General features: G+C 40.9%; 1 protein-coding gene across 3 annotated transcripts in view; it reads right to left on the reverse strand.

Moving 5' to 3' along the window:
• The window catches only part of LOC138585421 (A-kinase anchor protein 7-like), a 51,367-nt gene that overhangs the window by 6,615 nt on the left and 21,625 nt on the right, over positions 1 to 23,127 (reverse strand). For 2 of the 3 annotated variants that reach the window (XM_069657737.1, XM_069657736.1), the window contains exon 10: positions 1,639 to 1,674. The exons of the other annotated variant lie outside the window; for it this stretch is intronic. In XM_069657737.1, coding sequence (XP_069513838.1) covers positions 1,639 to 1,674 — 36 coding nt within the window. The remainder of the gene's footprint in view (positions 1 to 1,638; positions 1,675 to 23,127) is intronic. 3 annotated transcript variants of the gene reach the window in all.

Genomic DNA, 23,127 nt, shown 5'->3' on the forward strand with positions numbered 1-23,127 from the left:
CGTAAGATTACAAGAACAAAGTCGTAAGGGAATAATGTCGTAAGATTACAAGAACAAAGTCGTAAGGGAATAATGTCGTAAGATTACAAGAACAAAGTCGTAAGAGAATAAAGTCGTAAGATTACAAGAACAAAGTCGTAAGAGAATAAAGTCGTAAGATTACAAGAACAAAGTCGTAAGAGAATAAAGTCGTAAAATGAGTAATCGCTCATGACTTTATTCACGTAATATTATTCATTTATTCATGTAGTCTCAGTGTGTTTTTCTTTAATGTGGCCATAATACTCCATCATAAGAGTCACTTCTTGCAAGAAAGAATTCTTAGCTTTTTCTTCATTCATCATTTAAAGCTTTTTCCAGGCACCATCAGACAGAAAACGCTGAGCATGTTTTTTCTTAAGAATATGCTCGCTGTACAGATCGCAATACCACCTGGCTGACATCTGATTCCTCGTGAATGTGAGGCATAAATGGCTTCTTATATTTGACCTCACCATTGTTAGGTCCCTGCATGGTTTATTTCCCCCAGCCTTCACACTCTTTGAGGCATAGCAACTAACACAGAATCATTGGACCTGGCAACTTCTATTATAGTTTCAAGAATATCTGCGACACCGGAAGATCGACCTGTAAAGGAATATGTTGCAAAGTATCTGAGTGCAATGAGAATTCCTCCTTGCAGTGTGTGCATATGCTAAACCCATTCCATATGCACAACAGGTGCTAAAGGCATCAACTCTGTTTGCGTGATGTAAACTTTATTTACACTTGGCTCGTTGTGTGGCGAAGGAAGTTATAGCAGTATAAACAGGAATTTGTGTTACATCCTGGTATGCAAATACCAGAACATGTGAAAGACAAATATCTAACGTAAAACATTCAGGCCTGCAGATCTGAGCTGGTGTATACAAGGTCTTAATAAAGCAGAAATAATCCTTGCATGTGCCCCACCTCACAGAGATCAAAGGAGGGTTCAGCTACTAAAGAACAACCTCAGAGGCCTTTATTTGATAGTGAAGATTAGCGGTACTTGTTTACTTTGTTTATTATAACCATTATGCACAAAATTATCAAAGCAAATTCCTTGTATTTAAAAACCTACTCAGCAATAATCCTGATTATGAGACATGCTGAACGAAGCTACAGTGGGTGGGGGGACGCTAGCTAACAGAAGGCTATTTAACCCAGATTGAGGGGTTAATGGACTGTCTCCATAATCACTTCCTGTCCCCATTAAACCAGACAAAACGGCTTTTATTTGAGTCATGAGTTAAAGTGAGTGTGATGAGGCATGTGAGATGAAAATAATCTGATTATTAATGAAATTATTTTTTTAGCAGTGCAATTTCAGCTGCAATAAGAGAACAAGTAATAAGATATAAAACAGTTACTGTGATTATAAATGCAGCAAGTGATCTTATTCAAATGTGATCATTAGCAATCAATATAATCAGGGTATCCCAGAGGTGCCTGGAAATAATCACATCATTAATCATCCCCAATTTGATAATGTATTTAATGATTCTGTGGGATTGTATCACACAGGGCGATCTGAGCCTGTAATCAGATGTAGATTAGGTTTTAAATGAACCTTTCTAACTCTGATTGTGGACATACAACATGAGGAGGGACACATACTTGTGCGTTTGGCATGGAGAGGGTGCTGAACCAAATCTGCAACACAAACACAAACATGAAACGTTAAATAAAGACTCACATTTAAAACAAAAGACGTTATTATTGCTGTCTCGTGGATTTCATGCACGAGTAGCGGTACAGTCATGAAAGCCTCTTTGTTAACACAGAGACGAGGGATGGACCCCTGGGCTGCATGGGAACTCAAAGGGATGCACAAGTCATACCGCCAAAAGCAGCAAGACTGAGCGGTCTAAAAATAAGGCTCAGGTGAAATGAATGTCTGGATGGTTTTACGACAGGAAGATTAATGACATGTGAGGATTGAATCCCTCATTGTGTCTCTTCTGTCTACGTCCTGCTGTCGTCAGGGGTATCCAGAAAGTGTTGGCGTGTCATTTTGACCCGACATAAACACACCTCGCCCTGTCAAAGGTCTGCTCTGTGTCCGTATCTGTTCAAAGTGGTGTTTGTCAGAGGTGTGAGAGGGTTGTTATCTGCCTATTCAATCTTAGCCTGACCAAATGAAGGCCTGCCCTTTGTACCCGCACGCACACACGCACAGATAAGCCTTTCTCACTGTGGATAAACTGATTCCACAGCAACAAGACTGACAGAGCCAAGGATAACTGTCTCACAACTTATCTCAGTCTCACACACTCAAACACACAAGTTAAACAGTATCAAACACGCGCACACTGACTCACACACGCACACACAGGAGACCCACAATTTCTCAAAGCTTATATCCTCCCTCTGCTTCACATCTCCTCTCCACCTTTTTATGTCTTTACTTCTCCTAACCTCCCTCTGTCTCTCTCTCTCTCATGCACTCTCTCTCTCCCCTCTCTTTTGCCTGCAGCGTTGTCATGGTGACGGGATGAGAGGCAGATAGGCTCTTCAACTTTTCTACAAAACAGGAGATTGTACCGACTTCCATCAGGTTTCACTCTCACTTGTCTCAAAGTATCCTCCTCGTGTCTCTCACATCTGTTGGACTTTTTCTTCTCCCTCAACCTTTCCGTCTCCGACTCTCTCTCTCTCTCTCTCTCTCTCTCTCTCTCTCTCTCTCTCTCTCTCTCTCTCTCTCTCTCTCTCTCTCTCTCTCTCTCTCTCTCTCTCTCTCTCTCTCTCTCTCTCTCTCTCTCTCTCTCTCTCTCTCTCTCTCTCTCTCTCTCTCTCTCTCTCTCTCTCTCTCTCTCTCTCTCTCTCTCTCTCTCTCTCGCTCAGGCTCATCTTTCCCGTATTTATTGATTGGCGCTTCTCAAGGCATGTTTACAAATATCACTTTTCATGTCTCTGTGGACACAAAGCTATGACTGCATATCTAACAAAAGAAGAGGAAAACAGCGGAAGAAATGCTGTTAGCAAGTAAAGCATTAAACGTGCAAAGTAATCAGTGATTTCAAGGCCTTCTTTCTTTATGAGTATGCATTACATTTAACCCAGTGTCTGCCTCTCACTGTGAACTTGATTCAAACACAGCCAAACTAGTCCTCTTAGGCCATATGGTGCAAACAAAGCCAATTAGTAGATTCTGGTTAAACCTGTTACGGAAATGAGATTAGTCCAGGATATCTTGTCTTCTGTCCAACAGGAATAGCAGGCCAGCTTGTTATACAACGTATTCCCCTTGATTTATAGGGTCTTTGGTCTTCAGGAAATAGTAAAAAAAAATATTGCTTTTGACAGAACAAAAGTGGCGTTTTCAGGGGCACCAGTTTGGCCCTTTGCCGCGTCATCCCCCTCTCTCTCTTCCCCTGTTTCGGACACTATCCTCTGTCGTCTCTCTGTCAATAACGGCATAAAAACCCTCAAAGAAGAAAAATAATTAATACAATTTTTAAAAAATATATAAAAAGTTTTGTCCAGCTAAGACTCTGAGAACTAAAGGAATTCAAATTACATTTAGAAAAAATCAGCTGGAAGAAGCTGGAAGCAGAGGATGGTTGAAAATGTATGTTAATAAGTAATGATAACCTTGAGGCACCATCAGGACAGAATTTCCCCTTTGAATAATATCAAATTTTTCAAATACCTGTAAAAACGAATGACACCAGTTTCACCTTTACTTTCTGTTAGGTGCTAATTTCAAATCTTAGTACGCTAACGTGCTAAACTAATATTAGCTGTGTCCCAATTCAGGGGCTGCATCCTTCAATTCATTTCGAAGGCTCCTTCAGATGCGGCCGACAAATGCGTCCTCCTTTTTCCTGGGCCGTTGTGGCGCAACGTATCCCGAGATCAATTGCGCCAATTCAAACAAAGATGGCGGCCGAGTAATACACTTTTAAATGTCCAACTCAATCGAACTAGCAATACAAATGTTTAAAAAACGAAATGGGCCTTGGAACTAATTATCTTTAAAATGATGGGTTGAGTTACGTGACGTTAGTTATGTTAGCTAGTTAGCCCGCAAGCTACCCGTTGCTAGACGACAGGTGATGTTTAGTGATGCAAAGGTGAGAGCGGGAACAGCTGGTGACGCAAACAGGAAATCTTACATAGACCAGACCGCGTCATTTCAGTTTGGCCTGAGTGATCTACACAGGCTGCGAATGACTCATCCTCCGTTTGTTCGAAACATGCAGCCCCTGAACTGAGACACAGCTGCAGTAAACATGTTAGCATGTTAGCATTTTGGTGATCGCACTTACAAAGAAAAGAGTACTTTCTAGACCTTCTCTTTTTGTGAGGCATCCTGAGATAACTTAGCTTAGCTTTATCTACACATAAACACACACCTTTTTAAACAGACTCAGAGCAGACCTCTGACAATCTGAGGTGTGTTGATGTCAGGTCAAAATGACAAGCTAATACTTTATGGTTATTCATGACAGCCGGATGAAGACAGAGGAGACACAATGAGGGATTCTATTTATTCCTCGCGTCATTAATCTTCCCGTCGTAAAACGTCCAACCGTCCATTTTTTAAAGCGCTGGCTCATCTCGTTCACATGCAGACATTCGTTCATGTTCTCCTCCTCCCTTCCTTGTTCCCCTTTCACACCCTTGCTTCCACCGTCTTTGTCTCTTAATGTTTCAAAGTAGAGAAAGGGTTGAAAGGTTGTTGGCGAACAGATGCTGTGTTTGGGAGTCTGACTGTAATGTCAGCGAGCTGCGAGTCTGTACAGTGTCAGCTAACATCTACCGAGTCTGCTCTGTTTATATTTCGTTCCTCTCTGCTCTGCTCTCTCCTCCTGCTCTCTGCTCTGCTGTGATTTATTTTGTGCCATGTAAGAACATTTTAACAGCATTACTTCAAACTCCTTTTTTTTTATCTTGTTCTGCAGAAACTACTTCCTCAGAATAACAAACAGAGTCCACGTCCTGCGTGACTGACACTCTGCTGAGGTCTGCCAAAACCTTTAGCCAGCCGCTCTCAATACTTTCCATGAGGGGTGAGCACTTTGTAAAGCTCTGTATTAGGCTCTATTGATGTTACATATACACAAGCTCTTCACGTCTACATTCAGTATCAAAAGGACTCATAATTATCCCATTAGCGCTGAAAATCGAATTCACAGGATACAGCAGCCTGATTATGTTTACACGCAGGCTAAAAATCTGCCGCTAACTCGGTTTATCTTCAAAAAGCGACTTCCTGTGAGCTGCAGCAGGAGTTTAGGCTGTACATTCATGCAGCAAATCTGGTAAAGAGGAAAGGGAAAATGTGCAAGAGAGAGAAAAATGACAAAAGGGAGATGAGGATGAGGAGGAAAGCTACATTATTTCACAACATGACGTTTGAAGCAGAAAAAGGAGAAGGAACATGACAGAGAAAAGGGGAAAGGAGAGGGTGCGTTTGAGGACAGACAAGGAGGAGAAATGAGGAAGGGCAGACCTGAAAAGACAAGGGGTTACACGGGGGCTGCAGAGTGCTGATGGTGGAGCGGTTTCCTGAGGAAATACCAGAGACTCTTTCGACACGATATTGCCTGCAGCCCTCGTAGTTGTAGCTCATATTCAGGTTAGGCGCATACTGAGGATGTGACGATGACCAGAGAAACTAACCTCATCAGGAAAATAGACATATATCACCAAGCTGAAAATCTTCCTACAACCTTTCCTTGAATGTGAACTAATTTTCCAGCGTGTTTTGAATTCCGCCACAGAGGAAAATAATCACATTTCTGAAAATCTCTCTCTTGTGCCAGAACAATGGCATGCAGGGTGTTAGTGCCCAGAAATGTGCGAGTCTGTTCCCCTCCACCAGAACACTAATTGACAATTTCGCGGTTGATAAATTCCTGCATTGAGCCGGTGAACGCCACCAGAGCCTTGTTTTTAACACTCACGCCTTCAAAGTAATGTGACGATGATGAGGAGGACTTAAGAAGATACAGATGCGGAAAGCATAAGAAGAGGATGTGCTGCCTGACGTCGGGCTTTTATGCAACTCTGACAGGAAAAGGGAGAGTAAACTGATTTGGCCATTTAAAAAAATGAATGTGTTTGACCTGAACTTGATCTGGAAATTGTCGAGAATGGGACACGAGAGAAAAGGAAAGTTATTTGTGAAAAAGATTTACTCTGAGGTGATATCAGAGAAAGAGTGCATACGAGTGCTGTCGTATTACACCTTGGGTTAAAAACACAGCAGACTTTATCTGACATTGAAACATTTTATAATAAATTTTGACCTGGAAAAAGAAATATCCATCCTTTTCCATCATGTTTTAACACGAGTCAACAGCTGCTTTGGAAGACTGAACTGAACTGCAGCTGTTGTTTTAGCTTTATGCTAACATGCTGAAATTTTGGAGGTATAACCTTTGGTAAAATATTAACTAGGGATGGGCATTTCAAACAGAAATACCCTCCCTGTGCGTGCTTACACATGCTGACATAAGGAGAGAGAGAGAGACCGGTTACTTTTTCACAACTCTGCTGGTTTTATTTTCATGTCAAAGTGTGCCCCGCAAAAACTTTGTCCCTTTAATACATAAACATGGATCATCTCCATACTGTGCATAGTTGCTGTAGATTTATGACATGCTAGTTTTACCTTTAAAAGTTTGCACAATTTTTCAAAGCAGTTCCACACAGGACCCTCTGAAGGCTGCAGAAGTCTTTGTATACATCTCCTTACTGTGCCACACCCGCTTCACCGGCACCTGGCACTGATGCTTTCTTCTTCTTTAGTTATTTAAAGCTGCTGTGGGGAACCTTCGGTTTGTGTTAGTTTTGGCGCCCCCTGTAATCAGCCTTGTCACTGATGGTCTGTCTGATGTTGTTACTATTGCAAGAATCAAAGTTGACTTAAGTATAAATTAACTTGACCTGATGTGGCACAACCAGAAGAAGTTATTACAATGCATCCTGAGAGGAGCACGAGTGTGTTTCATTGTAATCGTTTCACTCTTAACCAAAGAGATCACCACGATGAAGGTGCTACAGGAGAAGTCAGGGGATCACCATCATTATGAGGCATCCTCTGGGGACTATGACAGTCTGTGGAAAATGTCAAGGCTAGTAGATAATACATTTTTCAGTCTGCACCGAATGTGTATATATTGATCTACTTAAATTTCCATCCTTAGATCCACTCTGCAAGAGTTGCTTAAAAATATCCGCACTGCTCCTTTTAGTTCAACATAAACTGTGCCAGAGGATCCCTGAACCTTCAGAGAAGTGAAGGTGGATGCAAACACGCTTGCCCTGCAGCTGGACAGATGTGACGCCCCAGAATACTGCTTGACCGTAGATCAAACAAACACCCCGCTCTTTCTAGTGTGAGAGGACAAAAGGCTACAAAACACAACGTGCTTTGATTTGCCATCTTTGGCTCCTCCAGCCTGGACCACGAACCCAGCTGGTTAGCTAACCTACAAAGGCATAACAAGGCATGACTTGGCTCTATCAGCTCGGCTCTGCACAGCCCCACTGTGACTAAATGTGATATGTTGTGGTTTCAGTGGGTGGTTCAGTTCTTTATCGTTTCAGAAGATCAGAAAAAACACAAGGAATCACATGTGTCTCCTTCTTAGAGTCGCGCCTTGTCTTGGACACCAAAGAGGCTTATTTGTATTACTTCAATACACACAATGTGACCTACAGCTGCTTTATTAAGCACTTGATGCTTTTGTAAAGAGCACCAGCTGTGTTGGAAGATTTGAGACTAGCTTGAGAATCAAACACTGGGGAAACAGTGAACCTCTGCAGACAGAAAAAGAGGGGTTTCCATTTGTCTTCATATAAAAAGGCCTTAGTCCCTTATTCCCCTGTAATATATACCCAGCTGTTCCCCCTCCTCTGTACCCGGACCTGCCTTGGGGTGACAGGTTGGCTGTTTTCTGCTTAGCGACCCAGCTCACTGACCTGTATTCTGCTGTCAGACATATGAACGCAGCCCTCTGAAATATTCACATCCTTTGTTCCTGCTCTTACAAATCCGGTGTTACCCAGGGACTGCAGGGTAAAGAGTTAACACAGTGAAGCACCAGAATTAAAGAAGGAAACTTGGCAGAGAGGACTGAATGGAAGAAAAAAAAAAGGATGAATTAAGCAGCTCTGCATGCATCTCTTCCCCTCGCTCTGCTCCCTCCTCCCTGTTCACTTCCCATCTTCCCTCTCCTCCTCACATGTGGTCTCTGCTGCCTTCCCCAGCACTCCCTTTCTTTGTGCTTCTCTCTGCCTTCTCTGGATTTTAACCCCTCACAAGAGTTGCTAATTTTTTAAGAATTTTCATTCAGTGCAACCTCGACATCAAAAAGGAAAAACTCTCCCGTCCAGCCAAGGTCATCTCTGTTCTGTGGCTGCTCTGTTAGTGCAGGTGAACGGCTCACGCAGAGGCCGAGCCACCCTTCATTCAGGCTTATCCCTGCAAGCTGTGTCACTCTGCGAGAGGCAGAGCTGCCTTTATCCGGCTCATTACAAGGTGGAAATGCATCATGGCAAGAGAGTGACGAAAGGTTAAGTGCAAAGTGAACCGATGCTAATGAAAGGGCAGGCGTGTTTGGCTCTTTGTTTGAAATGACCACGCAGAGCAACGCGGCAGACGGTGCATGTGCACCGCCAGGAAGCTTCAATGATAAAATCTGTTCAATCACCCGTGGACCCGATGACTGAGCTTATATGAGCAGTGCTGAATAATAAAAGAGAGGTGGCATAAACAGGTAACACTCCTCATTCCAGCACAAATAAGAGCCTGGACTGTTAATGCAGCTCATTGTGACCAAACACAATAGTTATAATGTATTAAGTCCTGTTTGTCACTTTACTCAGGAAATCCCAAAGAGATAATCACACTCAGCTAACCGGAAATGCATTCGGTTGTGATGCAGATCACATTATAAAAGGATAGATGGTGGACTGTGAGAGCTAAATAGAGCTCATACTTCTATTAATCGATGGGTAAAACTAAGTAAAATCAGTCAGCAGCCATACTTTAAACAAATTAACCGTTACACTCCTATAATTAATCAGAAAGAGAGAAAAATCCTTGAGATTTGTAAGTTTTCGTGTTCGTTTCGTGTTTCATGTTCAGAGGCTATAATCTGCGTTATCCCCCCATTCACTCTCCCCCCTGTTTCCAACACTATCCACTGTTGTCTCCATCAATAAAGACATAAAAGGCCAAAAAATTAGGGATGCATCGGCTGAACATCGGAATCAGCCGATATCGGCCCATCGGCAAATACGGTGGCATGCGCCAATGTTTTATTATTTAACTGCATTAATTGTGCAGTAAAATTTCATTGTAACATAAAAGTATTTATGTTTTCAGAAAGATTTTTGTTAGGCTGTGTAAGCACTGAAAAATGTTTGTACTGACCGGGTGAGTCTAAAACAGGCTAAAGAGGCTTTCAGGCAGTTATCTTTAAGATTTTTATGTGAAAGAAGTTTAAATAAAAAGATGATTTGGGAATTTAAAAGATTGAATTCATGCTTTCTCAAAGAGTGCGATGTTTAAACATTTAGATGTTTATAGTTAAAGTTAATTTTGGCCCCTTATCCAGACGAGAGCATTAATAATTACAAAATTACAGTTATTGAAAAAAAACATCGGCATCAGCCATCGGCAAAACTATTGTTTTAAACATCAGTATCGGTCCTGATTTTCTCAGTCGGTGCATCCCTACAAAAAATATTATTTTAAATAAAGAATGTATAATTTTAAGTTGAATATGAGTGGATTTTAGGACTGTTGGGCAAGACAAGCTGTCTGAGATCTCTTCTTGGGATTTCAGAACTTCATGGACATTTTCCCTTTTTATTTAAAAAGAAACAGATTAAATTTTTAGGTTTTTATTTTATTCAATAGGACAGCTGAAGATAGACAAGAAATATGGAGAGGAGAGAGTGGGGGATGACATGCACCAAATGATGCAGTCGAGCCTGCTATCTAGCCTCTGTATATGGGCCGCCTGCTCTACAAGCTGAGCTAAACCAACGCCCCTAAAGAAAGAAAAACTATTAAGGAGAACAGAACAATTAATCCAAAACAATAAATCAATAGATTAACTGAAAACATGAAAAACATAAGCTCCAGCCGTTCATGAGAGGCCAAATCCAACCACTTCCTGTCTTTAGCCTGTTCAGATATTCCAACACCAGTCCCACAACTGCCTTCCAGTCATTAACTAATCAGTCTAATATTTGGATAAGGCAATTTACACCCCTTTATGAGGTATTAATTTAACTTCTGTGCGCCCTGTTCTTTGCTGTGGTTACAGTCAGCACATTTAACAGGGCCTGTTCCACACGAGGGGCACACGAGCAGCATAATGAATTTAAAGAACTCGGTGCTAATGAGTCACACTTCCTTCTCACATACAGCTCGTATTGTAAGTGTCCCCTTTAATGCTTTATCACAGTTAACTTTCTGACTATCTCTTAAAGGGGTGGCCGAGTGCTTTTCATACTAATAAATACATTGTGTGTGTATTTGGTGTGTATTTGTGTCCATCAGATACCCTGCCAGGAGAGGGTGTGTGTGCGTGTTTCACCTGCAGCGACTGCAAACACCACTGTGTGACACCTTGTCATATCGGTCATGGTTGAATGAACACACAAATGCACACACATACCACACACACGCGCGAGTCTTGCTGTGCTCACGAGGGCGACAGTCACCACATCACAGGGGAAGCATCTGACCTACACACACTCCTCTCCTCTCTCTTTGTCTTATTATCATCATTTCTCTTTCTGCTTCTCCTTTTTTCCCCTCATTAGTCTTCTCCCCCTGCATCGCTCTCCCCCCCCCCCCCCGCTCTCCCTCCATCTCTCGCTCGGCTCAGAACTAGGGCACAGTGGCTCGACTGTTTATAGCGATGCAGCTGAGAGCGAGGGGGAGAGAAAACGAGGGAGAGAGAGGGACAGAGAGAGGAAAAACACCGAGGAGGAGGAAAGGATACAGTAATGTGTGTACAGGCTGCTCAGTTTAATATTTCTGTCTTTATCAGTGCAGCGCTATAAAAGACCACATGTGCACCCACACACTCGCCACCTTTTCTATTTTAGAGTCGGCCTTTGAACCCGTGTCAGAGTCTGCGTTTATGGCTGGATGATAAGAACGATGGACATCGTTCACGTAAGCAGACTGCAAATTAATGGATCATTTTACGACTTTGTGTCTCTGTTTAATCATTAATCCAACACGTTAGCAGCGATGATAACTTCTGTACTTTCCTAGCTTTAAATAACAGGAAGATGACTTGTTCTTGTTATTCATGTAAGCCTCTTTAGAAGACCAATTTCAGTTTCCTGCACTGGATTTAAAACGGGAACAAACAAGTGATAAACCCATTTATTTCCCCTTAAAACCAACAGGGAACACTCTGTATTCTAGTTCCATCCGCTGAAGTTAATCTTCACCACGCTCTTAAAAAGCAGCAGAAGTAGCAAACATGTCCGTGTGTTTCTCTGAAGTTAGCGTAGGTTGCTAGTTGTTAGCATTTTTAACGCGCTCCAACTTTTATGGATCTGAAGAATACTGAGCATCTTTGAGGGATTGAGTATTGTTATCAGGGTGATGTCAGAGTCTTAAGAGAAGTTCTACTCAAAATCCAATCACACATATATTCACCCAAACCCCCAGTTAACCCCCTGTACAGCGTCTACATAACAATGAGAGGGAAATGGCCGCACTAAGCTGTAATCAAACCACAAGCTGCTTCTGTAATTATCCTCTAGGCCTCACTTCATTTGAAGCAGAGCAGCCTGTTTCCACTGCTGCTATCGCTGTTGGGAAATCTCTGCCTTTAGCTTGGTCCTATATTTATTTATCCAGTATAATTTACCTTGACTGGCTGATTTTGTTTAACAACTCGTTACAAACCCACAGTCATCCAGAAAACGTGGCGGTTGTAAAGATATGCGGCTAATCTGTGGCACATGGTCGGAGCAGAGAGTGTGTGATAATCCATGAGGAGCTGTTCAGAAGTCATTTTAAAGCCCCGCCTCCGCTCAAATGTGTGTTTGAGTAATTGTCACTGAGCTGTGAAGTTTGAGCCTCGCTGTGCAGAAAAATGTGCAGAATTTGACGTTCATCTGCTGAATCTGTGCTCACTTTAAATCTGGGTTTAAGAGCTGCTCCTAAGAGAAGGAGTCTGTGACATCACAACGAGCTTGGAAGCCAATCATGGTCCAACATGACATTTAAAATAAGGTTTGCTGGGGAAAGTGAGTCCTATAATGTACATACATTGATGATGGACTTATGAATGAGGAAGGAGACATCTCATGTCCTGTAGTTAAACTTCAGAACTAAATAAAATGCACAAAATTCTTGATTTTCAGCTGACATGTGAAGGTTTTATAATCATGTCTACATGGAATCTTAAAGTCGAGGTGAAATGAAAAATGTCATTTTAATCCTTTAAGATCACATCCCCGGCAATCTATTTGACAATATAGGCCAAAAAAAATACAGAAAATCCATTTCTTCGTATTCTTATATCAAAATCCGATCATTTTTTCTTCCTGTAAAACTAAATTTCGCGCGTGCTTACGTAAGTTAGCACCAAACAATTTCAACCCATCAATCTGCAACATTTAGCCGCAGAGCACCAAGAACGTTAGGTCAGTTAGCTAGCTGCTGCGATGTGGAGAACGTCTGTCTACGCCCACTTCTCAACGATCAAAACAAATCCCTCTAATGATACGTCCCGCCTGCACGTCCTGTTTCACTCGGAAATACGTCACGATACGGAAGCTAGATACTCTCGAAATGCCGTTTCAGCTCGACTTGAAATCTTTCAGGACGCAGCAAGAACTATGATGCCAATAAAAACTACAAACAAATAAATATTTACTTTATCAATAAGACTCAAAATAAAATAAAAATAAAATAAAATGACATGATATCTGATTAACTGAACAATACAAAACGCATTGATACATTTATTTATGTATTCACTGCAATTGGTGTCAGTTTCAAAGGATTAGACACAAACTGTTGTTGGGGGGAGTCTTCAGTCTGTATTTTAAATTTAAAGAACAACTGTAAAAACAAATGAGTGTGTAAAAAATTAACATTTCTCTTTGGCCAATTCATTTCCATTCTAATTACCTTCATTCAAGTGATAAGCGCCACTGCAAGGAGGCATAAAGTAATGATGAGTAATGGGAGTCTTGAACGCAGGGAAATGTGTTTAGAGCGCCATATATTTGTTCATTAAAATATCAATATATTGGCACCAGCCTATCGCTAATTGTATTGCACAAGTCAGGCGACAATATATTGCCGTTTCGATATTTTGTCCCACCCCTGTTCAGGGCACTACACCCTCAGTCATTCTTCTGAAGCACACACCCCACAGATTAGCCTGACGCTCACCTCCCCAGAATTGTAACTACACATTGCACTGACGCAAAACACATAACAACAACTGTGATTGGTCTGCTTGGTAGCATTGCACTGCAACTACAGGGGAGCCTGTTGGCTGCAACATGTTGGCTGCAACATGAAGTTAAACTCAAATGACGATAGTTTGCATCAGAGTCTTGGGCATACTCTGGGTGCATATTTCCAGTGTTGCAGCAACGTCATTAAAAGTCAACAATTATGAGATAAAACTCCAACATCATCCGCTCTGTTCCAGTCTGCATGCTTTGAAGCACTCAAAGAGGCCGCAAGAAGATCACACTGGCAAAGACACCTGAACGCCAACAACTAGTTGTTTTTGTAACACTGATACACCAGCACACAAGTAGAAATACTCACAACAATAAAGGCTTCAGAAAAGACTCTGCGTAGATTCGCAAAAGTCTAAATTAATCACAACCACTAAGAAGAATTATTTTATGTAACCATGCCATGCTTTCTTACTAAGCATCCGAAAATATGACCAGTTGAAGTCCTGGGTACATTTCTATTGCTTTCACACATTCTGATGCAATCGGATGAAGGCCAAGCTAGCTATCAGATTAACGGGATTATTTTGGATTTAGGGAATACATGTACCAAAGACAGGTATGTTGTAGAACATGCAGCACAGCAGACAAGGAAACTAAGAGTTATAGCTCGTAAGCACTCTTTGATATTTATTTACGCACATCGCAGTTCTGTCATATCTAAGGGCAAGTACGAATAAGGCTTTACTGCATCAGCTTGCGCAAAACAGAAAGATACTTTGAAACCTCACTTGTTAGCTCTTCATGAATCAGTTTCATTAAAGAGCACCGATGTGTGATCAAAAAAAAAAAGTACCCTGTGGAGTTTTTGATGACACATTTTAAGAGAGAGTCCCTGCTCCGTCTGCTGATTGACAGTCGGTTCAAGTAACGTGCAAAGAACAGCGAAGCATCTTCAACAGCAGCGCAGAGGAAAACTGCAAGCTAGCAAAGGCGGATGTTTTAGGAAACAGCTCTTCCAAGAAGGAAATGCACTCTGGGTAATCACTTGGATCTAATTAGTACGAGGTTTAAGAAAAGGTTTAAGTTGAGCTCTGACAGTTGATGTTTGCAGTAAGAGGACTGTAGGGACACTCGCGGGTGACTCCAAACAAGGCAACAATTTCATCTTGTTGCGGAAGCTCATAAATCAGACGCACTAAGCAGGGAGCAGTTTACTGAGTACAGCTGGAACATGATGGTTAATACATTCACTCATACAGCACCAGACTGCACACAAAGGGAAGTGCATGGTCGCACAAACGCTCCTCGCCCATCTGTAGGTCATCAGGGATGTTGCTGCACACACACAGACACAGACAACTGACACAAAGTAACACACACACACACACAGTGTACAGTATATCCCTACTTTGCATGCATACAGACCCTTCCCATAGACAGCACCACTGAGTACATCAATCCAATTGGTATCTCCAACAACACACACCCACGCATGAACACTGGAGCAGGAGACACTCACTGATTTTCTCCTCCGCTTGGGAGAACGGGAAGCAGCACAGTTGACCCATGGCGCCTCCCTCCTTCCCTCTCCTCCTGCTCCCCTCTCCCCGATGTTACCCCTCTTTTTCTCCCTCTTGTTCAAAGACCGGTGAATGGAGCGAGAGTCCTGCTTCTCCCACTCGTTATCTCCGATTTAAAAAGGACAGACAAGACACCGGAGAGGATGGAGGCAACAAGAGAAAAAAAATACCTCTCCCTTTCCCCTCCTGAAGACGGCCGAGCAAGTCAGCAGACGATAAAAAAAAAAGGACGAGTGGCTCCTTGCTCTCGCTCTACTTTGCACTGTGACGGGGAGGAGGGGTGTGTGCGTGTGTGTATCAGAGAGAGAGAGAGGGAGAGAGTGGGAGAAGGAGGGAGACAGAAAGAGAATGGGAGAAGAGGTGGAGTGTGCGTGTAGGAGACAAAAAGACAAAAAGAGTGTAATTTTATGTGTGTGGAGTGGGGAAAGCGGAGGAGGGATTTGTATTATAGTCAAGTGTTTGTGTGTGTGCGTGCGTGCGTGTGTGTGTGTGTGTGGCCGACAGGAGACAGAGGAGAAGTGTGCTTCAATAAGTGTATACTCAAGGAAAGGAGAGTGAGTGCTTATATTTGTGGCAAGTGTGTGGAAAAGGAAAACGGAGCAATATAGACAGTGCGTGTGTTTGTGTGTAGGGGGGAGGGAGGCTCCAGGCTCCACCCCCACCCCCCTGTCACTGTAGCTTGGATAATAGCTGTTGGATAGCCGGCAGCAGCTGCCTGCTGCTGCATGTATCTGTGTTATTTATGAGTCCTATAATAGTATTTTGTGTTGGCTAAACATCCCCAAAGAATAAAATAAGTCGATTCAATTTCAATGTTAAAAATAGGTCAGAGTCAAGGTTAAGTGTGGATTACAGCTCAGGTGATGTCCAGGTGTTCAAATAGGTATCCCAATGTGAGGGTCAAGGGAATGTGGAGTACACTTTCATTTATATTTAGTATATTGTACATGTTCTCATATTGTGCAGTCACTCAGAAATGTGGTGTGGTATTTACATCCTGAATCTCACTGAGCCCGACCGAACGGTGTCAGGCCATTCAGGCTGTTATTATTTAATGACACCTGCCTTGAATCAGGTCAGGTTTCTTTTACTCACTTGCATAAGAAGTAAATACACCTCAGATCATGTGACCGTGGTTTTTGACCTGAGCCTGAAAAGGTATTATACGTCAGAAAACTATTATAATGTATAATACGGCTGTGTTAAATACTTGATTCTAACTGGTTAATTACGGCATTTTGAGTTCTGCTATTCCTCGCTAACAGACTGTTGCTATGAAGAACAGAACAGAACAGTTGCTAGGGATGCGGCTCTAATCACAGAATCATGAAGATTAACTGTAATCATATCAATCCGCCGAAATAAGTCAGCTTAGTTTAGCTCATTTTAATTTGAGTAATAACAGCTAGGTTAGCTTATTTTAATGTGAGCAATAATAGCTAGGTTTGCTAATTTTAATGGGAGTAATAACAGCTAGGTTAGCTAATTTTAATGGGAGTAATAACAGCTAGGTTAGCTCATTTTAATGTGAGCAATAATAGCTAGGTTAGCTAATTTTAATGTGAGCAATAATAGCTAGGTTAGCTTATTTTAATGGGAGTAATAACAGCTAGGTTAGCTCATTTTAATGTGAGTAATAACAGCTAGGTTAGCTCATTTTAATTTGAGTAATAACAGCTAGGTTTGCTCATTTTAATGTGAGTAATAACAGCTAGGTTAGCTCATTTTAATGTGAGCAATAATAGCTAGGTTAGCTCATTTTAATTTGAGTAATAACAGCTAGGTTAGCTTATTTTAATGTGAGTAATAATAGCTAGGTTAGCTTATTTTAATGTGAGCAATAATAGCTAGGTTAGCTCATTTTAATGTGATTAATAACAGCTAGGTTAGCTAATTTTAATGGGAGTAATAACAGCTAGGTTAGCTAATTTTAATGGGAGTAATAACAGCTAGGTTAGCTCATTTTAATGTGAGTAATAACAGCTAGGTTAGCTCATTTTAATGGGAGTAATAACAGCTAGGTTAGCTAATTTTAATGTGAGTAATAACAGCTAGGTTAGCTTATTTTAATGTGAGCAATAATAGCTAGGTTAGCTCATTTTAATGTGAGTAATAACAGCTAGGTTAGCTTATTTTAATGGGAGTAATAACAGCTAGGTTAGCTCATTTTAATGTGAGTAATAACAGCTAGGTTAGCTTATTTTAATGTGAGCAATAATAGCTAGGTTAGCTCATTTTAATGTGAGTAATAACAGCTAGGTTAGCTTATTTTAATGTGAGCAATAATAGCTAGGTTAGCTCATTTTAATTTGAGTAATAACAGCTAGGTTTGCTCATTTTAATGTGAGTAATAACAGCTAGGTTAGCTCATTTTAATTTGAGTAATAACAGCTAGGTTAGCTTATTTTAATGTGAGTAATAATAGCTAGGTTAGCTTATTTTAATGTGAGTAATAATAGCTAGGTTAGCTAATTTTAATGTGATTAATAACAGCTAGGTTAGCTAATTTTAATGGGAGTAATAACAGCTAGGTTAGCTCATTTTAATGTGAGTAATAACAGCTAGGTTAGCTCATTTTAATGTGAGTAATAACAGCTAGGTTAGCTAATTTTAATGGGAGTAATAACAGCTAGGTTAGCTCATTTTAATGTGAGTAATAACAGCTAGGTTAGCTTATTTTAATGTGAGCAATAATAGCTAGGTTAGCTCATTTTAATGTGAGTAATAACAGCTAGGTTAGCTTATTTTAATGGGAGTAATAACAGCTAGGTTAGCTCATTTTAATGTGAGTAATAACAGCTAGGTTAGCTTATTTTAATGTGAGCAATAATAGCTAGGTTAGCTCATTTTAATGTGAGTAATAACAGCTAGGTTAGCTTATTTTAATGTGAGCAATAATAGCTAGGTTAGCTCATTTTAATGTGAGTAATAACAGCTAGGTTAGCTCATTTTAATGTGAGCAATAATAGCTAGGTTAGCTCATTTTAATGTGAGTAATAACAGCTAGGTTAGCTTATTTTAATGTGAGCAATAATAGCTAGGTTAGCTCATTTTAATGTGAGTAATAATAGCTAGGTTAGCTCATTTTAATGTGAGTAATAACAGCTAGGTTAGCTCATTTTAATGTGAGCAATAATAGCTAGGTTAGCTCATTTTAATGGGATAATGTAATATTTTATACTTGGTTGAATGCTTATTCTTGCTTTAAAAAAAGGTGAGAATCTGTGTTTTGTCTTTGATTTTTTTTAATCATGGTTAACTGCAATATATGACGTCTTGATTTTAATTTTAATTGACAAAACAAAAATATTGAGGATGGCCCTGTGGACCCTGTGGATTTTTCTCACGTTTTATAGACTGAATGAAAGGGTTGGGGGAAAATGAGTGTTAAGATATTATGTGTGTCAATACTGTATTGCTACACAGATGCAAAGTATAATTTTGTATGATATAGATTATAAAGGTCATATTAACATAACAAATTAAGCTTTTCAAAAATAGGAACAGTGCAAAGTGTGTACACATATTTGCATTCAGCTGAGTTTGTTTAATACTGTAATACAAGTTCAATTTGTCAGGTGTGTGCGTTGATCAGTCTGACTTCTCTGACTGAATCCAGTTTTGATGCAGTAAAAGTTTAATAAAAGAGTTTTAAAAAACTAATAAATAACAATATATTTTGTTGCAGTACTCTGCATATTGCAAATATCATCTCATCATCTGGTTAAAGGTGATTCCCTCCCCTATTAATGACATCAGCATTAGATGTAGCCTTAATCACTATACTCTAAGTGTTTTAATAAAATTACAACTTTAATATGTTTTCTATCATCCATCTTTAAGCACATCTAGTCTCTCTTTTCCCAAAATAAATCATTACCAACCTAAAGTAAGGATCAGATTAGTGATGATAGCAGATAGCAGATTCATTTGTTGATCCATGTTTGGTGTCATTATGACAGCTGTCTAAAATGCCTCACACTTGGTCACAACAGTGTGAGTAAACAGGGATTACTACAGTGTTTTAGGGCAGCCATACACTCTTAACACTGTATGTAGATTACCATACATTAATCAAAGCTTATTCTTGCTGCTAAACGTTGGCAGGAACTGAACAACTGTGATGTAAACACGTCACAGTGCGTTAAATGAGAGTTTCCTGCTCTCCATCAGCTCAGCGTCAGCGCTGCGCTCTGATGTAATGGCCTCACAGCGAGCGCTCGTTGTAGTCAGCAATGGGAGTTATTAGTGCTGATTGAAAGCTCTATTCTGAGAGAGGAAAGCAGAAAAAAAGATGCTAAATCTTCCTTGTATTATTCTACAAGTGGTATAATGGAGTTATGATTACAGCTAACTGAGAGTCAAAACAGACTAATCAGGAGCTTTTGAGCTTCTATGAGCATCATTAACTTGTTCAGTCGTTTATGTGTCTACTCGTCTCTCTTGCCATCTTTTAATGACGAATATGTGGAATAACTGAGAAATTTAACAACTGAGCGGAAAGCAGTGACGCTACTTTTAATAAATATGGTGGATGGACAGATTTTTGCAGGAATAAAAACCTCCAGGAGGTGATAAAAGACACCGCTCGTCAACCAGAAGGCACTGGTTCAAGCCTTCTCTACGCAGCCCCTTCAGGAGGATCCTCAAGTCCGACAACGATTCTCCACCAGCTGCAGGGACGTTATTTTCCAGCTGCATGTGCACAACCCTGAAGATGAAGTTGAGTTAAACACAAAATCGCTCCACCCTGCATGGTTAATGGAGGATTCCAAACGAGGGGTAAGCAGGATGTTGGGTGTGAAGAGGGAGGAAACACACACACACACAAACACACACACATCACATGCATTGTGCTGCATTATGCACTGAGCTCAGCTGTGTTAGCCGACAGTGGAGCGTTGTCTCCAACAGCAGCATTGAGCCAACAGCTGCCTCTGTACACACACACACACACACACGGACATGCAGCTGTGATGATTGCTATTTGTAGGGCTAAAGTGTCATTGACAAGGCCGAATTTTCAATTAGTGTCAGATACAATGCCCCCATATGTATCCATGAACGCATCACCCCTGCATGCACAAAGGCATAATCGCATTGATTTGTGCTTTTTAAAGGTCGGTGTAAATCTGGTTGTTGTTATTTTCCAAGCCCATAAATCAGAGCCAGATAGCGCTTTTACAACCAACATGAAACTTCAAACTGATCAAAACAGTAGAAATGTATCCTAAATGCTGTAATTATCAAGTGTCTGACAACATGAAGAGTGCTTTTATAAAGGCTTACAATACAGAGAAGAAGAGCGAGAGACGGATAAACAAAGAAGACAGCAACAGTGTTGACTTTGTTGAGCTGAAGGTCGACTCATGGTGCCTCAGCACTCGGTCACAAGACAGGTTATGCACACAGAGAGAGTGAGGCGACTGCGTGTTGAAGATAACAGGGACTGCAGTCTGCTACGGTGTGCTGTTTATTATAATACTTATAATTAACTCTTTACATACCAACAAGCCCCCATGTGTGGAACATATTGAAAAGCCTGTGATGTGACATTTTAGCATTCATACTAGAATGCTTTTTCAATCATGGCATTGCTGTTGACAACAATGACTGTATGTAAAGATGGACAACACATCTTCTCGTTGTAAAAAAGTGAAGCCAAAATACCCTCCGAAGCAGGCGCTACCATCTCGCGCATTTGGAACCAGAGTCTGTGCAGTAGGGTTGGGCTTGTCTAGCCCTTTCTGCTAACCAAAACACACATTTAACGTGTGAAAAAATAGAGAAGATCCCTTCTTGTTCTTCTTCTTCTTGTGTTGGTCCAAAGCAGATATTAAAGTTGTAATCTCGAAGATCTCAGTTTGGTTCTCTTTGGCAGCACCTATGGCGATAAACGGTAATTGCGGGAGCACACTTCCCAGATATCCAGACAGTGTTGCATGTTGGAGGTTGGCTCCAGTTGTAACTCTTGATTTTCCTCGCTGACGGTCACTTTCATTTTTATTTTTTATTTTTTTTCATCTGAGCGTCAAATTTGTTTGTTTTTCTTTGGATTTTCACTTATTTTTGAAGTTGTAGGTTTGAAGGTATTGGCTTGTACCACTACCTGCATATATATTTCAAGTAGGGATAGATAGAATTATCGGCGCCGATATTCGGCATTTTGATGCATATCCGCATCGGCCTTTTTTTTTTAAAAATCTGACGGCCGATAAGAGTTTATTTCTTTGCAAATCTTATTTAACTTTGTTTTATTTACTTTATAAAACTTCAGGAAGTTATTTATTTAAATTTTCAGTTAACTTTATAAGAGATGCTGCTGACCCTGGGAACTCCCTGCGCTTTTTGTTTGTTTGTTTAATAAACATATGCTTAAAGGCATTTAAACAAAGTTAAGTGTTGGAGTTTGTATTATTCAAAGTATGGACGCCAATATTTTAACTTTTACGGCAAATGAATATCGGCTCCAAATATCGGTTATCGGCCTCCTTGACTACTAATAATCGGTATCGGTATCGGCCCTGAAAAAACCATATTGGTCTATCTCTAATTTCAAGTGTACACAAATCAAACCAAGGCGAGTACGCTAAGCTACATATTAAAGCTACAGGACACTCCCTGTGTTATCAAAAGTACTAAATGCTCCTATACTTTCCTTTCACATAGCTTCATCATGGTTCAAACAATCTGCTTTGAGCGAACCGTTCGTCACAAAAGTGCCTAGTTTCCATATAGATCACTGCTCTTCTCCGAGTGCCACTAAGAGAAGAGGCCTGCCATTTTGTGGGATTGTTCAACGTCCAAATTGTAGGACACTTAATCCAAGTTACAAAGAAAAAGATTATTTAAACGAATGGCACATTTCAGCAGGGATTTAAGGACGCCAACTTGGCTTAGGCAGAGAACAATGTAGTGAGCTATATGGCGGAGGCATTGTGTTATTTTGGGAGCTCAGCAACAGGTGAGTTCTGAATTATGAATGCCAACCATTACATGACACGCACAACTCGAGCGTGATTCATATTTTAACAATAGCTGCAGTTTGGGTGGGAAAATATTATTTAAAAGCCCCCTAAAACCTGACCCTGTCCGTCTCCAAAACACACACAGACTCACAAAATACAGGCCTCGTTCTGCCTGTCAATGTTTCGAGTTTGGTGAATCAAATGTAGAGCTGCATTTTCACATGCATCTTTGCTCCGTCGGTGAACAAACAAACCATTAAGGCGGTCGTTGGGTTTAATGCGACAGCTCTGCGGTATTTCTATTTGCTCACCCAGACTGTTCAGGTTGTTAAAGCGTCTCTGAATCAATCACCGTTTATGGCTGTGGGATTTGTTCACTGGTTTTGGTTTGCATTTTGATGACATCTTGATGTTGTTTCCATTACGTGACACACTGTCTTTCACTTTATTTTGTTAGAGAAACGCTGGTATCATTGTTGCAATTAGAAATAAATCAGGAAATGGGCGTTTTAAAGGGTTATTTTCACGTCTTTGAACTTTTATTTGCACAAGAATTGCAGATCTGACAAAAAAACATGTTTCTCCTAAAAAAAACTTGATGAAACAAATTCCTGGATAATAAATAACTATTAAAATCTTGACAGAGCTCATCTAAGTAAATCTTCAAGATGTTCAACACTAGAATAAAATGTCTCGAGGCAGCCAGACAGGCTTCAGCTGATTCTCATCACATCTGACACAGATGACCTGAGGGACATCTCTCCCTCTCTAAACCCTCTCTACAATCCTCCTCCGTCTGTCACAGCACTCTACTATTACTCGTCTCGCTTCTTGCCTCATGCTGCATGACTCCGTCTTTGCTTGACCCACGTCGGGCCTCTTCGGCCCTCCTGCTTTAATATCAAACTGGAATCTGCTCGTCTGTTTAATGTCATCTCCACTCAGACTCTCAATTTCCTCTCGCCGTCTGTCTGGCCGACCTATCTGCTCGTCTCGCCCTCGCTATCTGCTTAATTCTGCTGCCTCCGCGCGCCTGTCTCTCCTTTGTCTTCCCATGCGCATTTATCATTCTGGTTGGATGTCCCTTTTCCCCCTGCTCTATGCTCATTTATCCCTCGCACTTGTCCTTCAATCCACTT

This window comes from Semicossyphus pulcher, unplaced genomic scaffold (assembly GCF_022749685.1).
Source record: "Semicossyphus pulcher isolate SPU_LCO1_2020_fin unplaced genomic scaffold, fSemPul1.0.p SCAF_11, whole genome shotgun sequence".
NCBI lineage: Eukaryota > Metazoa > Chordata > Actinopteri > Labriformes > Labridae > Semicossyphus > Semicossyphus pulcher.